The following is an 18,643-nucleotide window of genomic DNA, read 5'->3' as shown; positions in this document are numbered from 1 at the left end:
GACCATTTGTGGTGTGGGAAATTTGAATCAGGGTCTCCAGGCTGCAAGGAAAACATCTTAACCCTATACTGTCTCCACATTTTATTGCTTGCTATTTGTTTTTTCACCTAATGAATTTTAGTCTCAAATTGCCCGATGTCTACACACTTCTGTATAATAGTAAGAGGAACCCTATTTCAACTTTCCCCTCCCTTTCCCATTACCACCTGAATTGCAAAGGGTTCAGCACACCCAGCTATAAACCAGTAATCCAGATCTATGCATTCCTCAGTGCTCATATCCTCTACCAGCAGTGAAGAAAGACAGAGTGAAAGTCAAGTATATTTTACGTTCACTACAACATGATAGAAACCACTTCACCTCCTCTGCTGAAGCCAATCCAGGGTTTCCATATCCAAGACCTGCCCCTTTCCTCCAGCCAGTGGCCTGTTGGACACAGTCGCCTTTGCTAATATTGTCCAGACCTTCTTTGCCAACAAGCTTACGATCACTGCAAAAGAAGCAGACATACTTTAGACACCTACTTTCCAGCTTTACTTACATTTACTTACATATATTACTTTATTTACATTTGTGAGCCTAAGAAAAAGCTTTGCCCTCTTGATTCAGGATTGCCTCCTATTATACAATATTAAATGATTTCTAAGTGCCTATTATGCATGCAATAGGCAGCTTTGTCCTGGGGATAAACAGTCAGAAGAGATTTGGTCCTCACTTGTAAACGGGAAAGGGCATGAGAAGAACAACATGTCAACAGGTTTTCAGAGTGCACGGAAGTCAGGAGATGACTGCTATGGAAATCAAGTAGAGGAACAAAAACTCCGACTGGTAAGGCCAGCAAAGATAGGATCTGTACCAAAGGGTACATGTAAACTGGGTTGAAACAAAGGGAGTATTAGTGGTTAGAAAACACACTGGAGAAAAGGACATAAACAAGAAAAAGAGGGAAAAAAAAATTTGTCCAGGAAAGGAAAGGTGAGCTAGAATGAAGGCAAGGCTTAATTAGAGAAACAGTCACTAAATGGATATAGAAGATAAAGAAGGAAGATGGGATCAGATCAGGTAGGCAGTGATACTATATTACTACTTTAAAATAGGTTGGGCCGGGAAAATAGCACAGTGGGTAGGTTGTTTGCTTCATGCGGCTGACCTGGGTTCGATCCCCGGCATCACACACGGGCCCCTAAGCACTGCCAAGAGTAATTCCTGTGAGTAGAGCCAGGAGTAACCCTGAGCATTGCTGGGTGTGGCTCAAAACAACAACAACAACAACAACAACACAGACAGGACCAGAGCAATAGTACAGCAAGTAGGATGCTTGCCTTGCACATAGCCAGTGAGGATTTGATCCCCAGCATATCCCATATGGCTCCCAGAGCACTGCCAGGAGTAGCCCCTGCGCATTGCCAGGTATGGGGAGACAGGCTGGTGGGCTGGAGCATATGCCTTGCATGTGGGGATGTGAGGATGCTGGTTTGATCTCCAGCACATAATCACCTGAGCACTTCTGGGAAAGAACCACGAGCATCAGGCCAGGAGTAAAACCTGAGCACTGCTGCGAGTGGGCCCTAAAGCCCCCAAAGAATTGAAACAGGAATAGAGTAGGTTATTAGAAATGGGCTGGGACGTAATACTGAGTAACTGCTTAGTGTGAAGAGCCACAGAGGTGATCAAGAGCCATGTCAGGCAGAAGGGACCCAGAGAGAGCACAGAGGTAATTGTTTGCCTCAAATATGGTCAATCAAGGTTTCATCCCAATGTCACATATTGTGTACCAGCAGAGGTTACTCCTGAGCACAGTCAGGAATAGCCCCTGAGCATCACAGGGTATGGCTTCCAACACCATTCCCCTCCAGAAAAAAAGAGCACAGGCTCACATATGTAGCAGCAGCACCATATCTCCCAATCATCACAGGGACAGGCCCTTGTTAGCACCCCCTGCTCCCTCCACCCCCAATAGAAAAGCACATGCCCAGGAGATAAATGAAAATAGTGATGGAGAACTCAGAAAACAGGATTGATGAGGATGGAGCCATAGGATTTGACAAGTTTGTTAGTGGTGGCTATGATGCCTGGATACCTCAGTCCTCGGTCAAGAGTGGAACACCAATAAAGAAGCATTGAATGGGGCCAGAGAAAATGTACAGCAGGTAGGGCATCTGCCTTGCAAACGGGCAACAGTTCTATCCTCAGTGTCCCACATGTTCCCCTAAGCTCTGCCAGGAGAGATTCTGAATGCAGATCCAGAAGTAAACCCTGACCATTGCTGGCTGCAGCCCCCAAACAAAAAACAACCAAACCAAACAAAAAAAAGCATTGAGGGGGGCTGGAGCAATAGCACAGCGGGTAGGGCATTTGCTTTGTACTCAGCCGAACGGGGTTCAATTACCAGCATCCCATATGGTTCCCTGAGCACCGCCAAGAGTGATTCCTGAGTGCAAAGCCAGGAGTAACTCCTGTGCATCACCGGGTGTGACCCAAAAAGCAAAAAGCATTGAGGGTAAAGTGCAAGAGAATATCTGAAATTATCCAGAAAAAAAAAAAAAAACAGCAGGAAAGAAGACAAGAAGAATGAAAGCCAGGGCCTTAAGAGATAGTTCAGTGGAAGGGTGCTTAGCTTGAACATGGCTGAACCCATGTTCAATCCCTAGTATTTCACATGGTCCCTTGTGCCCACCAAAAGTGATCCCTCAATGCAAAGCCAGTAGTAACCCCTAAGCACCACTGGTGTGGCCCCCAAACAAACAAAAGTTGTCTCTTTACCCTGCTCTACTGACTCAGAGCTAAGGGGCCCTCCCTCCCCTTTCCAGGCTGATTTCTTCACCTTTGTTCTATTCTACAGCCCCAAACATTCAAACCTGCAGATGAATTTAAAAAAACGAAAGTAGAGAATAATTATTTGGTGCTACATTAAGTGATCTCACCTTAGTCTTTTTAAAAAAGCAAGCAATAAAAATGAGTGATTTTCACACAGACTTCTTTCTCAGTTACGCATTATGTTCCCCTACTTCAGCTCATCTAGTCTCCTCATGGTCTTTCTTCACCAATCACGTCCCATTCCCTACAAACACAAGCTCCCCCACTATCTTTTCTTTTGTTCACCAACACAAAACTTATTTAAGGTTCACTAGATCAGACAGAAGTTGGAAAAGTAGCTCAAACGGCTGGAGCAAAGACTTTGCATGTGGAAGCACTGGGGTTTGACCCCTGGTATCTAGCATCGCACAGTCTCTCAAGCATCACTGGAAGTAGCCCCTGAGTACTGCTGGTTGTGGCCCCCTCAATCAAACCAAACCCTCACTAATCAATATCCTGCTTAAAATAATTTCATAACCTCCTGGTACTCTTTCTTTTCTTTTGCTTTTGGGTCACACTCGGCGATGCACAGGGGTTACTCCTGGCTCATGCACTCAGGAATTACTCCTGGTGGTGCTTGGGGGACCATATGGGATGCTGGGAATCGAACCCAGGTTGTCGCATGCAAGGCAAACGCCCTACCCACTGTGCTATTGCTCCAGTCCTCCAAAACTCTTAAGACAAAGTTGTAACATGATATTCAGATATGACTCTCTCGAACTTCTGTGGAATCACAACCTTGCTTTCTGTCAGCAATGAAGCCCAATGTTCAGCCCCATTACACTACTCTCAACTTCTTAAGTGCACCATGACCTTCTCTCTCACAAGAGCTCTATAGATCCGTCCAATTGATAGGCCCTTTTCTTTCCCCAGATTTCTATATCTGGTCTATGAGACAAAGCATCACCTAAGTTTCCTGAGTCCAGACAGTAATAGATCATATGTCATTTTACCTAATTTTTTTTTTTTTTTTTGCTCGCGCAAGGGTGAAGGGGGTGCACACCTGGAGATGGGGTTACTCCTGAGATGGGGTGGGGTGCTTACCAGGAGTTATCCTGGCTCTGCACTTGGAATTACTCCTGGTGGTGCTCAGGGAGCCATATGAGATATCGGGGATGAAACCATGTTGGTTCCATGTTTGGCCATGTATAAGGCAAATGCCCTACCTGCTGTTCTATTGCTCTGGTCCCTACCCGATTATTCTTTGCACTTCGTGTAGTACCTGTACAAAGCATGTTGTTTACCATTTTCCTCTAATTCTAGACTCATGACTTGAGAACTATAAACACAGCAGCTGGAGATCATATGAGTAACTATTTCACAGCTGGAGAGATAGTATAGGGGTTAATAACTTGCCTTGCATATGTCAGATCTTGGTTCAAATCCCTGGCACCACATATGGACCCCCAGGCATCACAGTGGTCAATCCCAAGCAGAGTCCTTTAGCACCACTGGGTACGGCCCCAAACATGCACCTTCCCCATTCCCCCCCCCCCCCCCCCGCCAACTGTTATGGAGATGGTTGGAGGATGACATACCTAGTCACAGTACTTGCATTCTCGGCCCTGGTGCTTGCCAGGAATGCACTCCCTTGGCTATGGTGCTCAAGCACATTCTAGTCATGGTGCTTGCTGGGGGTTGCACACTTTAAGTCACAGAGCTCTCATACCCTTGGCTGTGTGCTAGAGACTCTGATGAGGCACTGAGGCCCAAAAGCAGTACTGCCTTGGCACATATGAGTAGCATCAGGGGTTAAACTTCTAGCCTTACACTTTGCAACACAGGTGCCTTAAGCCACTGAGCTATTCTCTAGTCCAAGCAAACTGTTCATTTAACATATATTAAAAGGATGAAGAGAAAAAGCCAAAGAGAGTTACAGCATTACTGAGGAGGAGAAAAAGGGTCCCGACCATGGAACTCTAGTTCTGGCTTTGAGATAGAGGAAGCAATCAATCTTCCTTGCAAACACACGTGTTTCCTATGTAAAGATAGGTGGCCAAAGGGATAAACCTCACATTCAAGGAACTCAGACAGAACTTGCAGCCAATAACCTCACCTCACTGAAAGGAATAAGCAGCAGAAGGCTGGAGATGGTTTCATAAGCCTGAGGCGTAGACCAATCAAAAGGGTCTGGGCTTACCTGTCAGTTTCCCTGGAGTATTTACTTCGTTTTCTTTCAGGAGAATCAGAAGTTTGGAGCTTTTCCCTGCGATCAGTCCCTCTTTCTTTAAACCTTCCCTGTTGTTAGGTGGTAAAACAGATTTGAAATTTTTATCTGAGAGATTTGGGGAATGGGGAAACCTCACTTTATTCCTGGTATTTCTTCTGACCTGGAGGCTCAACTACTAACTCCTCGTTACCTCTGGCTCTTTCACTCATTCTTTTTTTTTGCTTTTTGGGTCATACCTGGCGATGCACAGGGGTTACTCCTGGCTCTGCACTTAGGAATTACTCATGGCAGTGCTCAGGGGACCATATGGGATGCTGGGAATCGAAGGCAAACACCCTACCCGCTGTGCTATCGCTCCAGCCCCTCACTCATTCTTCTTGAAAACCAAAGGCTTCTCTGATGGCAAATATTTGGAAAGAATACAATTTTATGCTTGGTTTAACCATTATTTCCTCTTCAGAAAGAGTAAATTCTCTAATAAATCTCTAAAGGAGGATTTCATTTTTTTTTATTTGGACATGCCCAGCAATGCTCAGGGATTACTTCTGGCTCTGCACTCTGGGTTCACTCCTGATGGTACTGAGAGGACAATATGGGGTGTCAGGATCAAACCTGGGCAGGTTATAGGCAGGGCAACTGCCTTACTACTATTATCACTCTGATCCCTAAAGGTGGATTTCTAACCAACACATCAAGACTGTAAAGTCAGTGATGAGTAGGTGAGACCTGCCTAGACAGCAAGATCTATCTAGATAGCAAGTCCACCAAGCTTTTCACACAAAGCTACTTCTTCTAGCTTAGTAAAAGATACCACAAACTCTGTTCAACACTGCCCTGATTCTGTTTTGGGGCCACATCCAGTGGTGCACAGGGCTTACTCCTGGCTCTATATTCAGAGATCACTCCTGGCAGGCTTAGGACTATATGCTGGTGCTGGGGATTGAACCCAGGTCAGTTGTGTGCAAGGAAAGCGCCCTGCCTGCTGTACTATTGCTCTGGCCCTTCTTCACTGATTTTTAAGCAGGGCAGTAAGGAGTATAGATATTTATTTGATCACTGAAGACCCTAACATCATTTTTTTTTTTTTTTAAAGAAAAAGAAGCTAAGGTGCTGAAACAGTACAGGGTTAAGGTGCATGCTTTACATGCAGCTGACCCCAATTCTACTCTGGCACATGATCCCCTGATCATTACTGGTGGTTTCCAACTATCACTGGGGTGGCCTGAGTAAACCTTGGCACCACCAGGTTTGAGGTTGCAGGCAGCACATCCTCAGACCTGAACACTAACCACAAGGCTCAATATTCCAAGAATTACTGGAATGGCTCCTGGACTCCTTGAGAACTACTTGGGAGGGAGCCGTTTACCCCCCTCTACCTCCCCCCTCTCCCCAAAAAACCAAAACAAAACCCAAAGGTTTAAATTGAGCCATAATTGACTGAAATGCACTAATTTCAATGTAGTTTTGAAAAATGTGGACATATCCTTTATGGTCTTATTTCCTGTGTTTTTATAAGGAGGGACCAGTGCATCCTACAGATACTGAATCGCAAAGTGAAGAGGACAGAGTTGTGTTGCGGAGTATCAAGTCATCAGGCTCACCTCCCGTTCTCTCCTCTCCAAATAGGCGAGCTCCTGCTCAGACTGCTTTATCTTCCGATGGATTTCCAGGTTTTGCTGAGAAGAGAGAGAGAGAGTTCTATGAGTGTTTTTTTTTTTTCCACGGTACACAACAATGGTCTTTATTGGCTGCCATGCTCGGCGAGGCGCAGGGGTTGGTGGGGGGGGGGACATGACAGCTCCGGCTCCTGGGGCCAGGTAGCCGGTCCTGAGACCTATGAGTGTATTTTAAAAGGATAATAATTTACCTTAGAAATGCCTTAAATTGTAGGTTGTTGGCTGAACGTGGAAGGTGTGCAGGTGCATCTGCACAACCACTGCAGCCTGAAGTGAACAATCCCTACCTGGACTTGCTTCCAAGTTCTAATGTAAACCTGTCACACAGGTTCGCTTCATGGTGTGGCAGAAGAGAGAACTTTATTCTATTTTATTCAAAATATAGAAGACTCAATCTTTTTTTCATCTCTAAGGTAGCAATTATGGGAAAGGGGAATCTGAACAAACAAGAAAACCAAATGTCTACATGCTCTATTACTCTGCCCCATCATTCTCACATATTATTCATCTTTCTTTTTTTTTTTTTTTTGCTTTTTGGGTCACACCCAGCGATGCTCAGGGGTTACTCCTGGCTTTGCACTCAGGAACTACTCCTGGCGGTGCTTGGGGGACCATATGGGATGCCGGGGATCGAACCCGGGTCGGCCGCGTGCAAGGCAAACGCCCTACCCGCTGTGCTATCGCTCCGGCCCCATATTATTCATCTTTCGAGCTCCAGAGAAATATGAAAAGGGACCCAAATCCTGAAAGAACAAACAAGACTCTGAGAGTTTGCTACTTTTTGTTTGTTTTTGGGCCACAGCTAGCTATGCTCAGGGTTATTCTTGGCTCTGCTCAGGAAATTATTCCTGGTGGTGGCAGGGGCCATATGGAGTGGTAGGGATTGAATTTGGTTCAGCCACGTGCCCGCTCCAGCTCCAGTGTTCTTTTTTTTTTTTTCTTTTTTGGTCACACCTGGTCCGGCAATGCTCAGAGGTTACTCCTGGCTCTGTACTCAGGAATTACTCCTGGCGGTGCTCGGGTAACAGTATGGGATGCTGGGAATCGAACCTGGGTTGGCCATGTTCAAGGCAAATGCCCTACCCGCTGTGCTATTGCTCCAGCCCCAGTGCTCTACTCTTTAGGCAAGATTCTTCTGCACGTTGCCCTGAGACATTAATAAGAAACATAATGTGTGGCAGGAGAGATGTACAGCGGGTGGAGCTCCTTGCACACAGCAGACCTGGGTTTGATTCTTGGCGCCCCATAAGGTTCCCTGAGCCCTGCTAGGAGATGATCCTGAGCACCACTGGGTGTGGCCTAAAATTACACAAACAAAAGAAATGTAATGCACTCATTTTCACTAGTGCAGCTCTAGTACCAAAAGAAGTATCACTGCACAGTATCACTGCAAGGAAAGAGACAGACAGTATTAAAGTCCACAATCTGCTTCCACAGGGTCAGTTTTATTTCTCGGTTCAACAGCCTCGAGACCCTTTCCCCTGACAACTACATTTTAATCTCATTAACCATTAATTATATTTTCATCAGAGCTGTATTTTATATGTGTTGGAGGATGCATTATTCCGTAGGTCAAAAGTACTGTGGAGACAGTCCATTGCAGGGATTATTAGGAGGCGTGTCTCAGAATCCGAGAAATTTTGTTGACTCTCCAGAGGCAGCTGGGAGTGAGATGAGCCTATTATCACAGCAGAAATCAGCTTTTAACTACAAAGATTTTTTTTTTTTTTGCTTTCTGGGTCACACCCAGCAATGCTCAGGGGTTTAGTGCTGACTCTGCACTCAAGAATTACTCTTCAAGGTGCTTAGGGGACCACGTGGGGATGCTGAGGATTGAACCCTGCTCGGCTGTGTGCAAAGCAAATGCCCTACCCACTGTACTGTCCTTCTAGCCCCCGATATTGGATTCTATACTGAAAGACTAATTCCTCTCCCCTTGCTAGTTCTCAAAGCATTTGCTAGAGGAGTGTGAAGTAAACCTCTTTATAATAAGAACCTAAGTCTACTAGGAGGATTTATTCACAATTTGGCTCCTTGGTCAAACATAAATGGGAAGAATACGGGAAGGCTTATTGTTTCAGCTTAACACTCTAAGAATCACTGCCGTGTCATGTCTTTAAAAAGAGATGACAAAATGAGACACACCTTTAGGGAAAGTTGCACAATGTCAGATCTAGATGCAGTCAAGTGAAATCACCACATATCCAAGAAAAGGGGCAGAGGGGGCCGGAGCGATAGCACAGCGGGTAGGGCGTTTGTCTTGCACGCGGCCGACCCCGGTTCGATCCCCGGCATCCCATATGGTCCCCCAAGCACTGCCAGGAGTAATTCCTGAGTGCAAAAGCCAGGAGTAACCCCTGAGCATCGCTGGGTGTGACCCAAAAAGCAAAAAGAAAAAAAAAGAAAAAAAAGAAAAGGGGCAGAGCTGAGGTCCAAGTGCAAGGCTACCGGCAGAATTAAACCATGAAACCCAGCAAGTGTGTTTTCTAACCCGTGACCTCTTCTCTTCTATAATCAGCAACCTGTGTCTGGTGCTTCAGTTGTCCAGTTGTGCTGTTTGCTTAGGTCTATACACAATTTTTTTTCTTTGATGCTGCATTTTTTAAACACAAAGGAACTTGTGAATGAAAGGTACAGAGGCAATTTATTATTGAACTGGACTTAATTTCATTGTGGTGACAGGGATCAAACCCACTGACTCACATTTTAAGTGCCCTACCACTGAGCTACATCCCTGACCACACTGAATTGATTTAATTATAGAACTAAAAATGTTGCAGGCTGAAGAAAGTCAGCACAAACTTCTGTATTTCTTGGAAGGCTCACTGATAAGAGCAAATAATCTGAAATGTCAAGGTCCCTTCTAATACCTTGTGCAGGTCTGAGAGCTGCTGGTGTTTAATCAGAACTTCTTTATTGGGAAACTGCCTTCTGCAGAGCAGACAAGCCAGTTTATTCCAGTCGGTGAGTTTGTCTTCTTCGTTTTCCTTCTTGGTCAGCTCTTCTCGCTGCTGAAGCTGTGCTGCGCGGGGTGGTGGAGGAGGGGCCTGCTCCTCCTCCTCTTCCTCCTCATAGTCACTATCTCCTCCATATTCACCCAGGAGGCCGATCAGTGGGTTCACTACCTTAGGCTAGAAGAAGGGCAAGATTATTAGCACCAAACTCAATTTTGCAGCCTATGTTTTGGATAGTCTGATAAGGGCTATCTCACTCCTTTGCATTTATTTAGTTTCTTGGGCCACGCCTGATGATCTCAGGGGTTACTCCTGATTCTGTACTTAGGAATTACTCCTGGCGGTGCTCAGGGAACCATATGGGATGCCAGGATCGAACCCATGTGGATTGCATGCAAGGCAAATGCCCTACCTGCTCTACTGTTACTGTTTTCCCCTCAGTCCTTTGCTTTCAGTTGGATTAATGATCAGGGTTCAAAATAAGACCACTGAAGAGAAGGAGTAGTACAGGGGTTAAGGTGCTTGCCTTGCATGGTGCTGCCCCAGTTTAATCCCCCGGCACCACAGATGGTACCCCAAGTACCACTGGAAGTGGTCTCTCAGCAGTCAAAGTAAGCCCAGAGAGCACTGCTGGGCTTTGTGCAACCCTTCCACAACTCCACCTCCACACCCACCAAATTAGGTCCCCAGCACGTCAGGGCCCTTGCAGCACTGCAAACAGGGCCCTCACACTGAACCACATGCATGGTTGGCTGAGAATTGTGAGGTGCTGAGGGCCTCCTGAGCATCATGTAGGATTTCCCCTCCTCCTCAAAAGGGGGAGCTCTGGCTGGAATGGCACAGGTCAGAGAAAGAACAGATGTTTCTGTTTTGTAGTAGGCCTATTAACAGAGAAAAGTTTACATCATGCTTAAAATCAAGAGGACTCCTTGTTTGGGAGACACACAGAACTAAAGGACCAGTGCCAAAATGAGGCATCAACCTGCAAAACTTCCCTTCCCATTTGGAAGCAGTCCCAGGCTAGTCCAGGGCACTGGCTTCGCCTTACTGGTGGAGGACTCTCTTCCTTCTTCACAGTGGGAGGCAGGGGCTTCTTAAAGACATCCTCTGGGGGGGCTGGCCCCTCATTGGCATTTTCCTGAAACTGAGCAAACCAAAGGTGATTTTTATGACTCTTAATGGTACACATAAAAGCTAAGAATTAGCCCTACTGAAATTAGTTTTTTACAAATTACTTGCAGCATATTTGTAATGTTGCTATACTAGTTTCAAACAAAAGAAAACCTTTAAAAACGTTTGTCAGGCACCAGATGAGGCATAACAAGGATTATTTCCTTCAACACTTACTATAACTCACTTAAGAATTATTTTACGAAAATGACTGGAAATACAGTTAAAAAGAATAACTGGCAGAGGTATAATCCATATATTAATCCAGCACGACTCAGGGAAGTTTATAGCCATAAACTGAGGCACAAATTCATCCCTTCTCCCACCCACCCTCCTCCCTTTTTTTCAATCTTCTAAGAAGAGAGCAGATCTTTAAGTCCTCTAACCTTTGTTGTGCCTCTGTCTTTTTTCTCCTTGTTGTCTCTTTTAGAGGTCTCCTTTTTGCTACTTGACTTCCCTTGACTGGTGGCTTTCTTCTCCTTAATTTCTTCTTCCTCAGGAGACCCAGGGTCCGGGGGCACGTAGACTTCTTGCTGCAGTACAGTGACACACTGTTAGGTCTATGGACTGCTTCTCCTTGCGCATGTTTCATTTTCGGGTGACCCTCACAGGTACTCAGGGGTTCTGCCTCACTGTTCAGAGGTTACCCCTGGCTTTACTTGGGGCAGGATATAGTGCTGCAACTGGACCTAGGAAGCTCCGACCCTTTGAGCTATCTCCCAGCCCTCAGAATGTTTTACTTTTCCAGTTATTCCAGGTCTCAGGAGTGCAATGCCTTTCTAGGGAAAAGAACATTTTAAAGACTCACTCCAGGGGTCAGGACATATCCAGACCACTCAATGTCAATTTTTCCTAGAGCAGCCCTGTCCATATCTGCAAGACCAAAAAGCATTATTTATTCATAAAGACAACAGTCAACACAAAATTCGCCTGAATAAAAACAACTCAATGTAAGATATGAATCTTTTAAAAACAACAGACTAGGGTTGGAGATAATGCTTCAGTGAGTTTGTTCTTTGTATTGGAGGGCCAAGATTCAATATCCAGTACACCGCATCCCCCCTCAAATAAAACAAATCCAAACAAAAAGAAAACACCAGACTAAACATGAAGTACAGAGAGTAAAACTGTCAAAATATTTAGTACAGGGACTGGCTAAATAGTACATGGGTAAGTCATTTGCCTTGCACATGGCTGACCCTCGTTTGTTTCCTAGCACTGTCAGAAATGACCCCTGAATATAGACTCAGAGTAGTCACTGGACACAACAACAGGCCCAACTCCCCACCCCCCCCCAAAAAAAAGACTCCCCAAAGCACCTCCAAAAGAGCTTGTACAACAGTTAAAACAGCTGCTTAGAATAAAGAAATATTTAGCTTTTCCACAATAAAATGTTTCTATTTCAAATTGCAAAGGAATGAAAGAGATTTTTTTACCATTACTATTTAAGAAAAAAAGAGTCAGAACAAGACAAGGTGCAGAAAAGAAAAAAGGGCATATCAAAGCATCTACCATAATCTACACTAGTAAGGCATCATATCTTTTAAGTATTTTTCTCAAAAGGATCATTAACAAAATAAAAAGGAACAAAACCTCACCTGGGTGTTGGGGTCATAGTAAGTTCCTGCCAAAGGGTCATAATAGTAGCCAGTAGCAGAGTCATATATATAGCAGTCAGAGGATGCTGGAAGGAATAAAACCAGAGTCTACATTAGTCCCTATCCAGTGAAACCCTCATCAAGGACCGCCTAAGAATGAGGTAGGAAAAACAAAAGGTACACAACTCTACTCCAATAGCATCTTTTATTAACTTTGTGACCACAAAGATTTCAACTAATGAGAAGACCAGTCAAAGAAACACAGAAATTTAAAAAAGGTTACTTACACTGTTGTCCATGTCGATTTGCATCTGAAGACCAGTCTGAATTTCTGTCACCTCCTCTCCTATCTCGGAAATATTTTTTACCCTGTCATAGAAGGCAAATTAGAATTATGGAATTCTGAATAGTCATTAACTGTGAAAGCCATAGAGAGGAGATCAAGGCTCTTTCAGCCAAGATCCTCAATTCAGTAGGATTTTAACAGCTCTCTCCACCACTGGTGACACCTACCTGATAATAGCGCATGTGGTCAGAATGGTCCCCAGAATCATTTCTGCAACAAATAATAACATGTCACAAGTCAAAGGACACATGAGGAGTGACTGTCCCTATAGACTGGCCAAGAAATTCTCTTCCCTATCTTGTAGGGAAAAGATCCGCTCAGAGAACAAGGCAGTTTGGGATGCACAGATGCCCAGGGAGAACAGTAGGGATACTACCAAGCTGTGTGCTAGACCAAAAGAGCAAGTGAGTTGAGGATGCACAGTAAAATCTGCACTACCCCATCTGTCTGCACTCCTCCCTAGCTGATGGGCCTTGCTCCCAATACCGCTCTTGGGAGACGATGAGCAAAGGTAAAGAGAGAAAGAGAGCTATGATGGCATCATCAAGATCAGGGGAGTGGGAGTGAAGCTCTCATTTTCTTTTTTCTTATTTTTACTGCATCTGCTATTGCTAAGATTTATCTACATCTGAGCTCAGGGGTCACTCTTGGTGGAGCTTGGGGGATCAGAAGCTGTGGTGGGGATTGAACCAAAGTTGTGACTGAAGCAGCCACACACCTCCTGTATTCTCTCTTCAGTTCCAAGATCTTGTTTTCTTTTCTTTTTTTTGTGGCACACCTGATGGTGTTCAAGGATCCATATGCAGTGTCAAAGGTTGAACCAGGGTTCTGGCCAAAGTGGCCACATGCAAATTAAGTGCCTTATCCCCTGTACTCTCTCTCCAATCCCAAGACCCCATTTTCTTAGAACTGTAAGAATAAGAATGTAGCAAGACTTCTGTATATGCAAGACAGTACCATGATTTGGGTCCCAAAGATGACTAAGCAGTTAAGTGGAAAAGGAGAAAAGTATCTATCATTACTATTTAAGAAAAAAGTAGAGTCAGAACAAGGCAAGTTGCAGGAAAAAAAAAGACATATTCAGCATCTAACATAATCTACACTAGCAAGGCATATCTTACTATCTCTCTCTTTTCAGCCAGGAGTAGGCATCTCCCCCCAGAAAACTTGGTGGTGCAGCATAAGGGAGCCGCACCACTGTGTCTTACCTTCGTTTTCCCGTAGCGAGGTTTACAGCTACCATCTTCCCATCAATGCTAAACGGTGGATCAAGGTTCTGCAAAATCTTTACCACACGAAGAGCTTCCTGGGAAACAAAAAAAATTTTTTTTTTTTTTTTGCTTTTTGGGTCATACCTGGCGATGTGCAGGGGTTACTCCTGGCTCTGCACTCAGGAATTACTCCTGGCGGTGCTCAGGGGACCATATGGGATGCTGGGAATCGAGCCTGGGTCGGCAGAGTACAAGGCAAACACCCTATCTGCTATGCTATCGCTCCAGCCCTGGGAAACACAAATTTTAACGAGAAATAATTTATATATCCTACTGTATAAGTTTATGGCATCTAGCATGATGGTTTGAGTAATTATGATGTGCCAAAAACAGTAACAACGTGCTCTCCATGTTCCTAGATCGAGCTGACGCCATTGCACTACACTAGCATACGACAGGGACAAATGAAGACATTACTGGCACCCGCTTGAGCAAACTGATGAACAACGGGATGACAGTGATACAGTGATGAAATTACCATAGCAGGTCCAGCTAACATTCATCTTCTCACAGGGATACAATAATAACAACAACAACAAAAGGAAACATGGTTATGAGATTTTTAGAATTTTTCTCCAACTTTCCTGTAAGTAACACGGTAGTGGCATGTCATCTCCTAACTGGAAGTTCACACCTTCCTCCAAAACCCCACTCCCAATTCTCTTTTTGGACCACACCTGGTGGTGTTCAGGGACTACACCTGACTCTGCACTCAGCGATGATTCCAGGGTCAGCCGAATGCAAGGCAAGTTCCTTACCTGCTATACTATCACTCCGGCTCCCCAACCCCCTCCCCATCAACGGCCCCTCAATCCTCCATAGCTTTGGTAGTCACAAGTCTAATCTCTCTTTCTTATTACTGGGATTTTGAGGTTCTGGGGATGGATTCCAGTACCTCACACAGGCAAGGGAAGTGTTCTACCACTGAGCCTGGAGTGTTCTACCACTGAGCTACATCCCGGACCCTGGAGTTTGGTTTTATTTCTTATTTTGTCATTCAGTTGTGTTCAGGGAACACCACGGATGGTATACGACACTCCTGGAATCAAAGCATGAGCTCCAGTCCTTTGAGTTATTTCCCTGTATCTTAAATTAGCAGTTTTCTTTCAGATATTTTGAGAAGTGGAACTGTAAAAGTATATGATACCTAGCTATATTTTCTTAAATTTGTTTTAAGGATTTCTGCCATTTTCCAGTGTCTATACCAACACATATTCGACACAAGAATGTACTTGCATTAGTACACAAGAATTTCTGGGGTGGGGGTGTTTCAGGACAGTACAGCAGGTGGGTGCTTGCCTTGTACACAGTCAACTGGGCACCCCAGATGTTTCCCGAGCCTGACATGAGTGATCCCTGAGTGCAGAGTCAGAAGTAAGGAAGTAAGTCCCAGCATAGCCAGATATGGACCCCACCCCAAGAAAAAGAATTTCCTCCTTTCCACATTCCAGGCAGCATGTATTAGATAATTTCATTATTTTGGGGGGGGAAGAAGCCTCCCAAGTGATATGTGGGGCCCCTCTGGCAATTCTTAGACAACTAGGGGGCTTTAAGGTTGTTCCAAGTGGTACTCAGGGGATGATGTGGTATCAGGGATCAAACTGAAGTCAATTGCATGCAAGTAAAATTCTCGTTTTTTTTCCCCAATTGGTAACTGTAAATCACAAAGACAAAAATGGATCTGGAAAACCACTGGAGAGTTCCAACGCTAGAGGGCTATCACTTGACCTGAATCCTGCAAGTTGGGTAAATATACTAGGTAGCACATTGAGAATTCCAATGACAAAGAACTACTTTTTTTTTTTCCCCCTGGACATACCCCAATTGTGCTAAGGGCTTTCTGGGATCACTCCTTGTGGGGCTCAGAGGACCATTTTGGGTGCTAAGGATGAAAAATGGGTTAGCCACAAGCAAGGTAAGCACCTTATCCTCTGTACTATTTCTCCAGCCCGTACTTTAAACTTTCTTTTCATTTTGGGGCCATACCTCATGGTGCTTAGGAGACCATATGGGATGCTGTGGATGAAACCTGGATTGGCTGCCTATAAGGCAAATGCCCTACCTGTGCTACTATCACTCTGGCCCTTGTTTAAACCTTCTTGTAGTTTCTCTAGCCAAGTATCCATAGGTCATTGCAATGTGGGAAAAACTTACTGCATGGGAGTCGAGATCAATAAAGCCGTAGGTGTGGCCCATAGGGCCTGTTCTGTTCTTGATGATACGAACATTGGCAGTAGTAAGTCGAACATAAGGCTCCAATACTTCCACAATCACCTCCGGTGGAGTGGAACGATAAATGCGTTTGAGCATGATTGCTGAGCAAAGCCAATCACAAATGGAAGAGCAGGAAAGAGAAAAAGGTTAATTTTTGGAAGTCCTCAGAGCCTGTATCCCCACCCAGACGACTGCTGATACAACTACTGTCCTCTAGCAAGACTGGTTCCTTATATAATGAAATGCCTATACATTTTTATATACTACAGACGACTGCAGATGCAACTACTATCCTCTAGCAAGACTGGTTCCTTATATAATGAAATGCCTATATATTTTTCTTCACTGATACTTGGAAACCTAAAATTAACCTGCTGTTTGGAGAAAGCAGATTCCTTCAACACAATGGCTGCGGAGTTTCATGAAGGCATGAGAAGCAGCAGTTGGTCCCTAGTTATAACAGTTATAACATTGACCATCCATTCTCCAAATTTGGTCAGAGTTGCTGCATGGCTTGAGAAACACCTTACTTTTGCTTTCTCCATCCTGGCGAGTCTCCCCAGCCCACGACTCCTTTTCTCGGTCTCTTCGGAAGGTAGACCCTTCCCTTCGAGGAGGCAGGTATCTTTCTGCTTCTCTCTTTTGATGTCCCAAGCGTGACTCTTGTCCTTCTTCCCGTTTCTTGGATTCAGATTCCTTATCAGTTGTTCTTGGAGGCTGACTAGATTGTTTTTCTGATGTTATTGGTATAGATGTTTTCTGAGGTTGAGGGTAGGTTATTAATTCTTGCTTGGCCTCTGTCACCATAGAAACAAAACAGAAAGAAGATCTCTATCAAGTTTTATCCAAAGAAAGACTAACACACTGATTCTGCTTGAACTGACAACAAATGAATAGAACAGAATGCACTGTTTTCTTTTCTGCCAAACCTAGTGGCTAGGGCCTCTGGCTTAGTGCTCATTCCTAGCAGTGCTCAGGAAGATCATTGTCGTGCCAGGGTTTCAACCTGAGGCTACACCATGCAAAACATGTACATATTCTTTTTATTTTAGTTTTTTTTTTTTTTTTTTTGCTTTTTGGGTCACACCTGGCGATGCACAGGGGTTACTCCTGGCTCTGCACTCAGGAATTACCCCTGGCAGTGTTCAAGTGTTCAGGGAACCATATGGGATACTGGGAATCAAACCCAGGTCGGCTGCGTGCAAGGCAAACACGCTACCCGCTGTGCTATCGCTCTAGCCCCTATACTGCAACTATTTATATTGGAATAAATACTTCAAAATATTTACTCTTAAACTCTTTAAATAGGACTTCTGTTCTTTTTTCTGACAGTTTTGTTTGGGGGCCACACTTAGTAGTGCTCAGAATTTCTGGGCTCCATGCTTAGTGATCACTCCTGGCAATGCTCAGGAGACCAGAGAGAGTGCCAGGGGATTGAACCCAGGTAAGTCTTGAGCAGAACAAGTGTACTACCTACTCTACTATAACTCCTGTTTTTTTTTTTGGGGGGGGGCATTTTTGGGTCACACCCAAGTGATGCACCGGGGTTAACTCCTGGCTCTGCACTCAGGGATAACTCCTGGCAGTTCTTGGGGGACCATGTGGGATGCTGAGAATTGAACCCGGGTCGGCCGTGTGCAAGGCAAACGCCCTACCGGCTGTGCTATCGCTCCAACCCCTATACTATAACTCCTGAATAGGACGAACAGGACAATTTGTCTAGTTATTTAGGGGAATATTTTTTTGCAATTCGTTTATTCTGGAGCGATGTGACTGAAAATGAGATAAATCTATAGGTCAGGAATAGCTTGGTGGTAAAGTCCATGTTTCATGTGTGAGGCTCTGGATTCAATGCCTGGTACAGGAAAAAAAAAAGGGGGGCTAAGGGGAGAAGAATCACTGCATATGAGAAACAAAAAGAATATTTACTTTTTTTTTTTTGCTTTTTGGGTCACACCTGGCAATGCACAGGGGTTACCTCCTGGCTTTGTACTCAGGAGTCACTCCTGGTGGTGCTCAGGGGACCATATGGGATGTTGAGAATCGAACCCGGGTTGGCCGCGTGCAAGGCAAAAACGCCCTACCCGCTGTGCTATTGCTCCAGCCCCCTGAAAAAATATTTAATATCACTAGGTGACAAGTGGACATTTACCTCATATGTTTCCAGCTATTTCAGTGGAATGGTGCCTAAGGGCTTTTGTAAACCATCTATTTATTAGAATATGCAGAAAAAGTTATTCTTGAGAAAAACCAAACACAAGTTTGGCTAACTGGAAGAAACTCAATTGATTAGTTACATTCCCAAGATTATTTGGTCTCCAGAGACTATAGAATCTTCCCCAAAGATTTTCAGAACACATATTTCACAGTCCTCACAGACCTCCACTA

The 18,643-nt window shown here is 44.6% G+C and overlaps 1 protein-coding gene across 8 annotated transcripts in view; it reads right to left on the bottom strand.

Moving 5' to 3' along the window:
- The window catches only part of RBM6 (RNA binding motif protein 6), a 113,660-nt gene that overhangs the window by 1,153 nt on the left and 93,864 nt on the right, over nucleotides 1–18,643 (bottom strand). For 7 of the 8 annotated variants that reach the window (XM_055134629.1, XM_055134628.1, XM_055134633.1 and 4 more), the window contains 12 exons: nucleotides 16,786–17,052; nucleotides 16,196–16,356; nucleotides 13,979–14,076; nucleotides 12,938–12,980; nucleotides 12,712–12,793; nucleotides 12,425–12,510; nucleotides 11,213–11,359; nucleotides 10,705–10,800; nucleotides 9,573–9,833; nucleotides 6,628–6,702; nucleotides 4,997–5,094; nucleotides 361–490 (listed from right to left, as the gene is read on the bottom strand). In XM_055134629.1, the coding sequence (XP_054990604.1) occupies nucleotides 361–490; nucleotides 4,997–5,094; nucleotides 6,628–6,702; nucleotides 9,573–9,833; nucleotides 10,705–10,800; nucleotides 11,213–11,359; nucleotides 12,425–12,510; nucleotides 12,712–12,793; nucleotides 12,938–12,980; nucleotides 13,979–14,076; nucleotides 16,196–16,356; nucleotides 16,786–17,052 (1,544 nt within the window). Of the gene's footprint in view, nucleotides 1–360; nucleotides 491–4,996; nucleotides 5,095–6,627; nucleotides 6,703–9,572; nucleotides 9,834–10,704; nucleotides 10,801–11,212; nucleotides 11,360–12,424; nucleotides 12,511–12,711; nucleotides 12,794–12,937; nucleotides 12,981–13,978; nucleotides 14,077–16,195; nucleotides 16,357–16,785; nucleotides 17,053–18,643 lie in introns of those variants that run through there. The other variant, XM_055134630.1, reaches the window with a different exon arrangement.

The sequence above is a fragment of the Sorex araneus genome, chromosome 4 (assembly GCF_027595985.1).
Source record: "Sorex araneus isolate mSorAra2 chromosome 4, mSorAra2.pri, whole genome shotgun sequence".
Lineage (NCBI taxonomy): Eukaryota > Metazoa > Chordata > Mammalia > Eulipotyphla > Soricidae > Sorex > Sorex araneus.
Note: the sequence above shows the minus strand (reverse complement) of the source record. Positions and strands in the feature narration are given on the sequence as shown.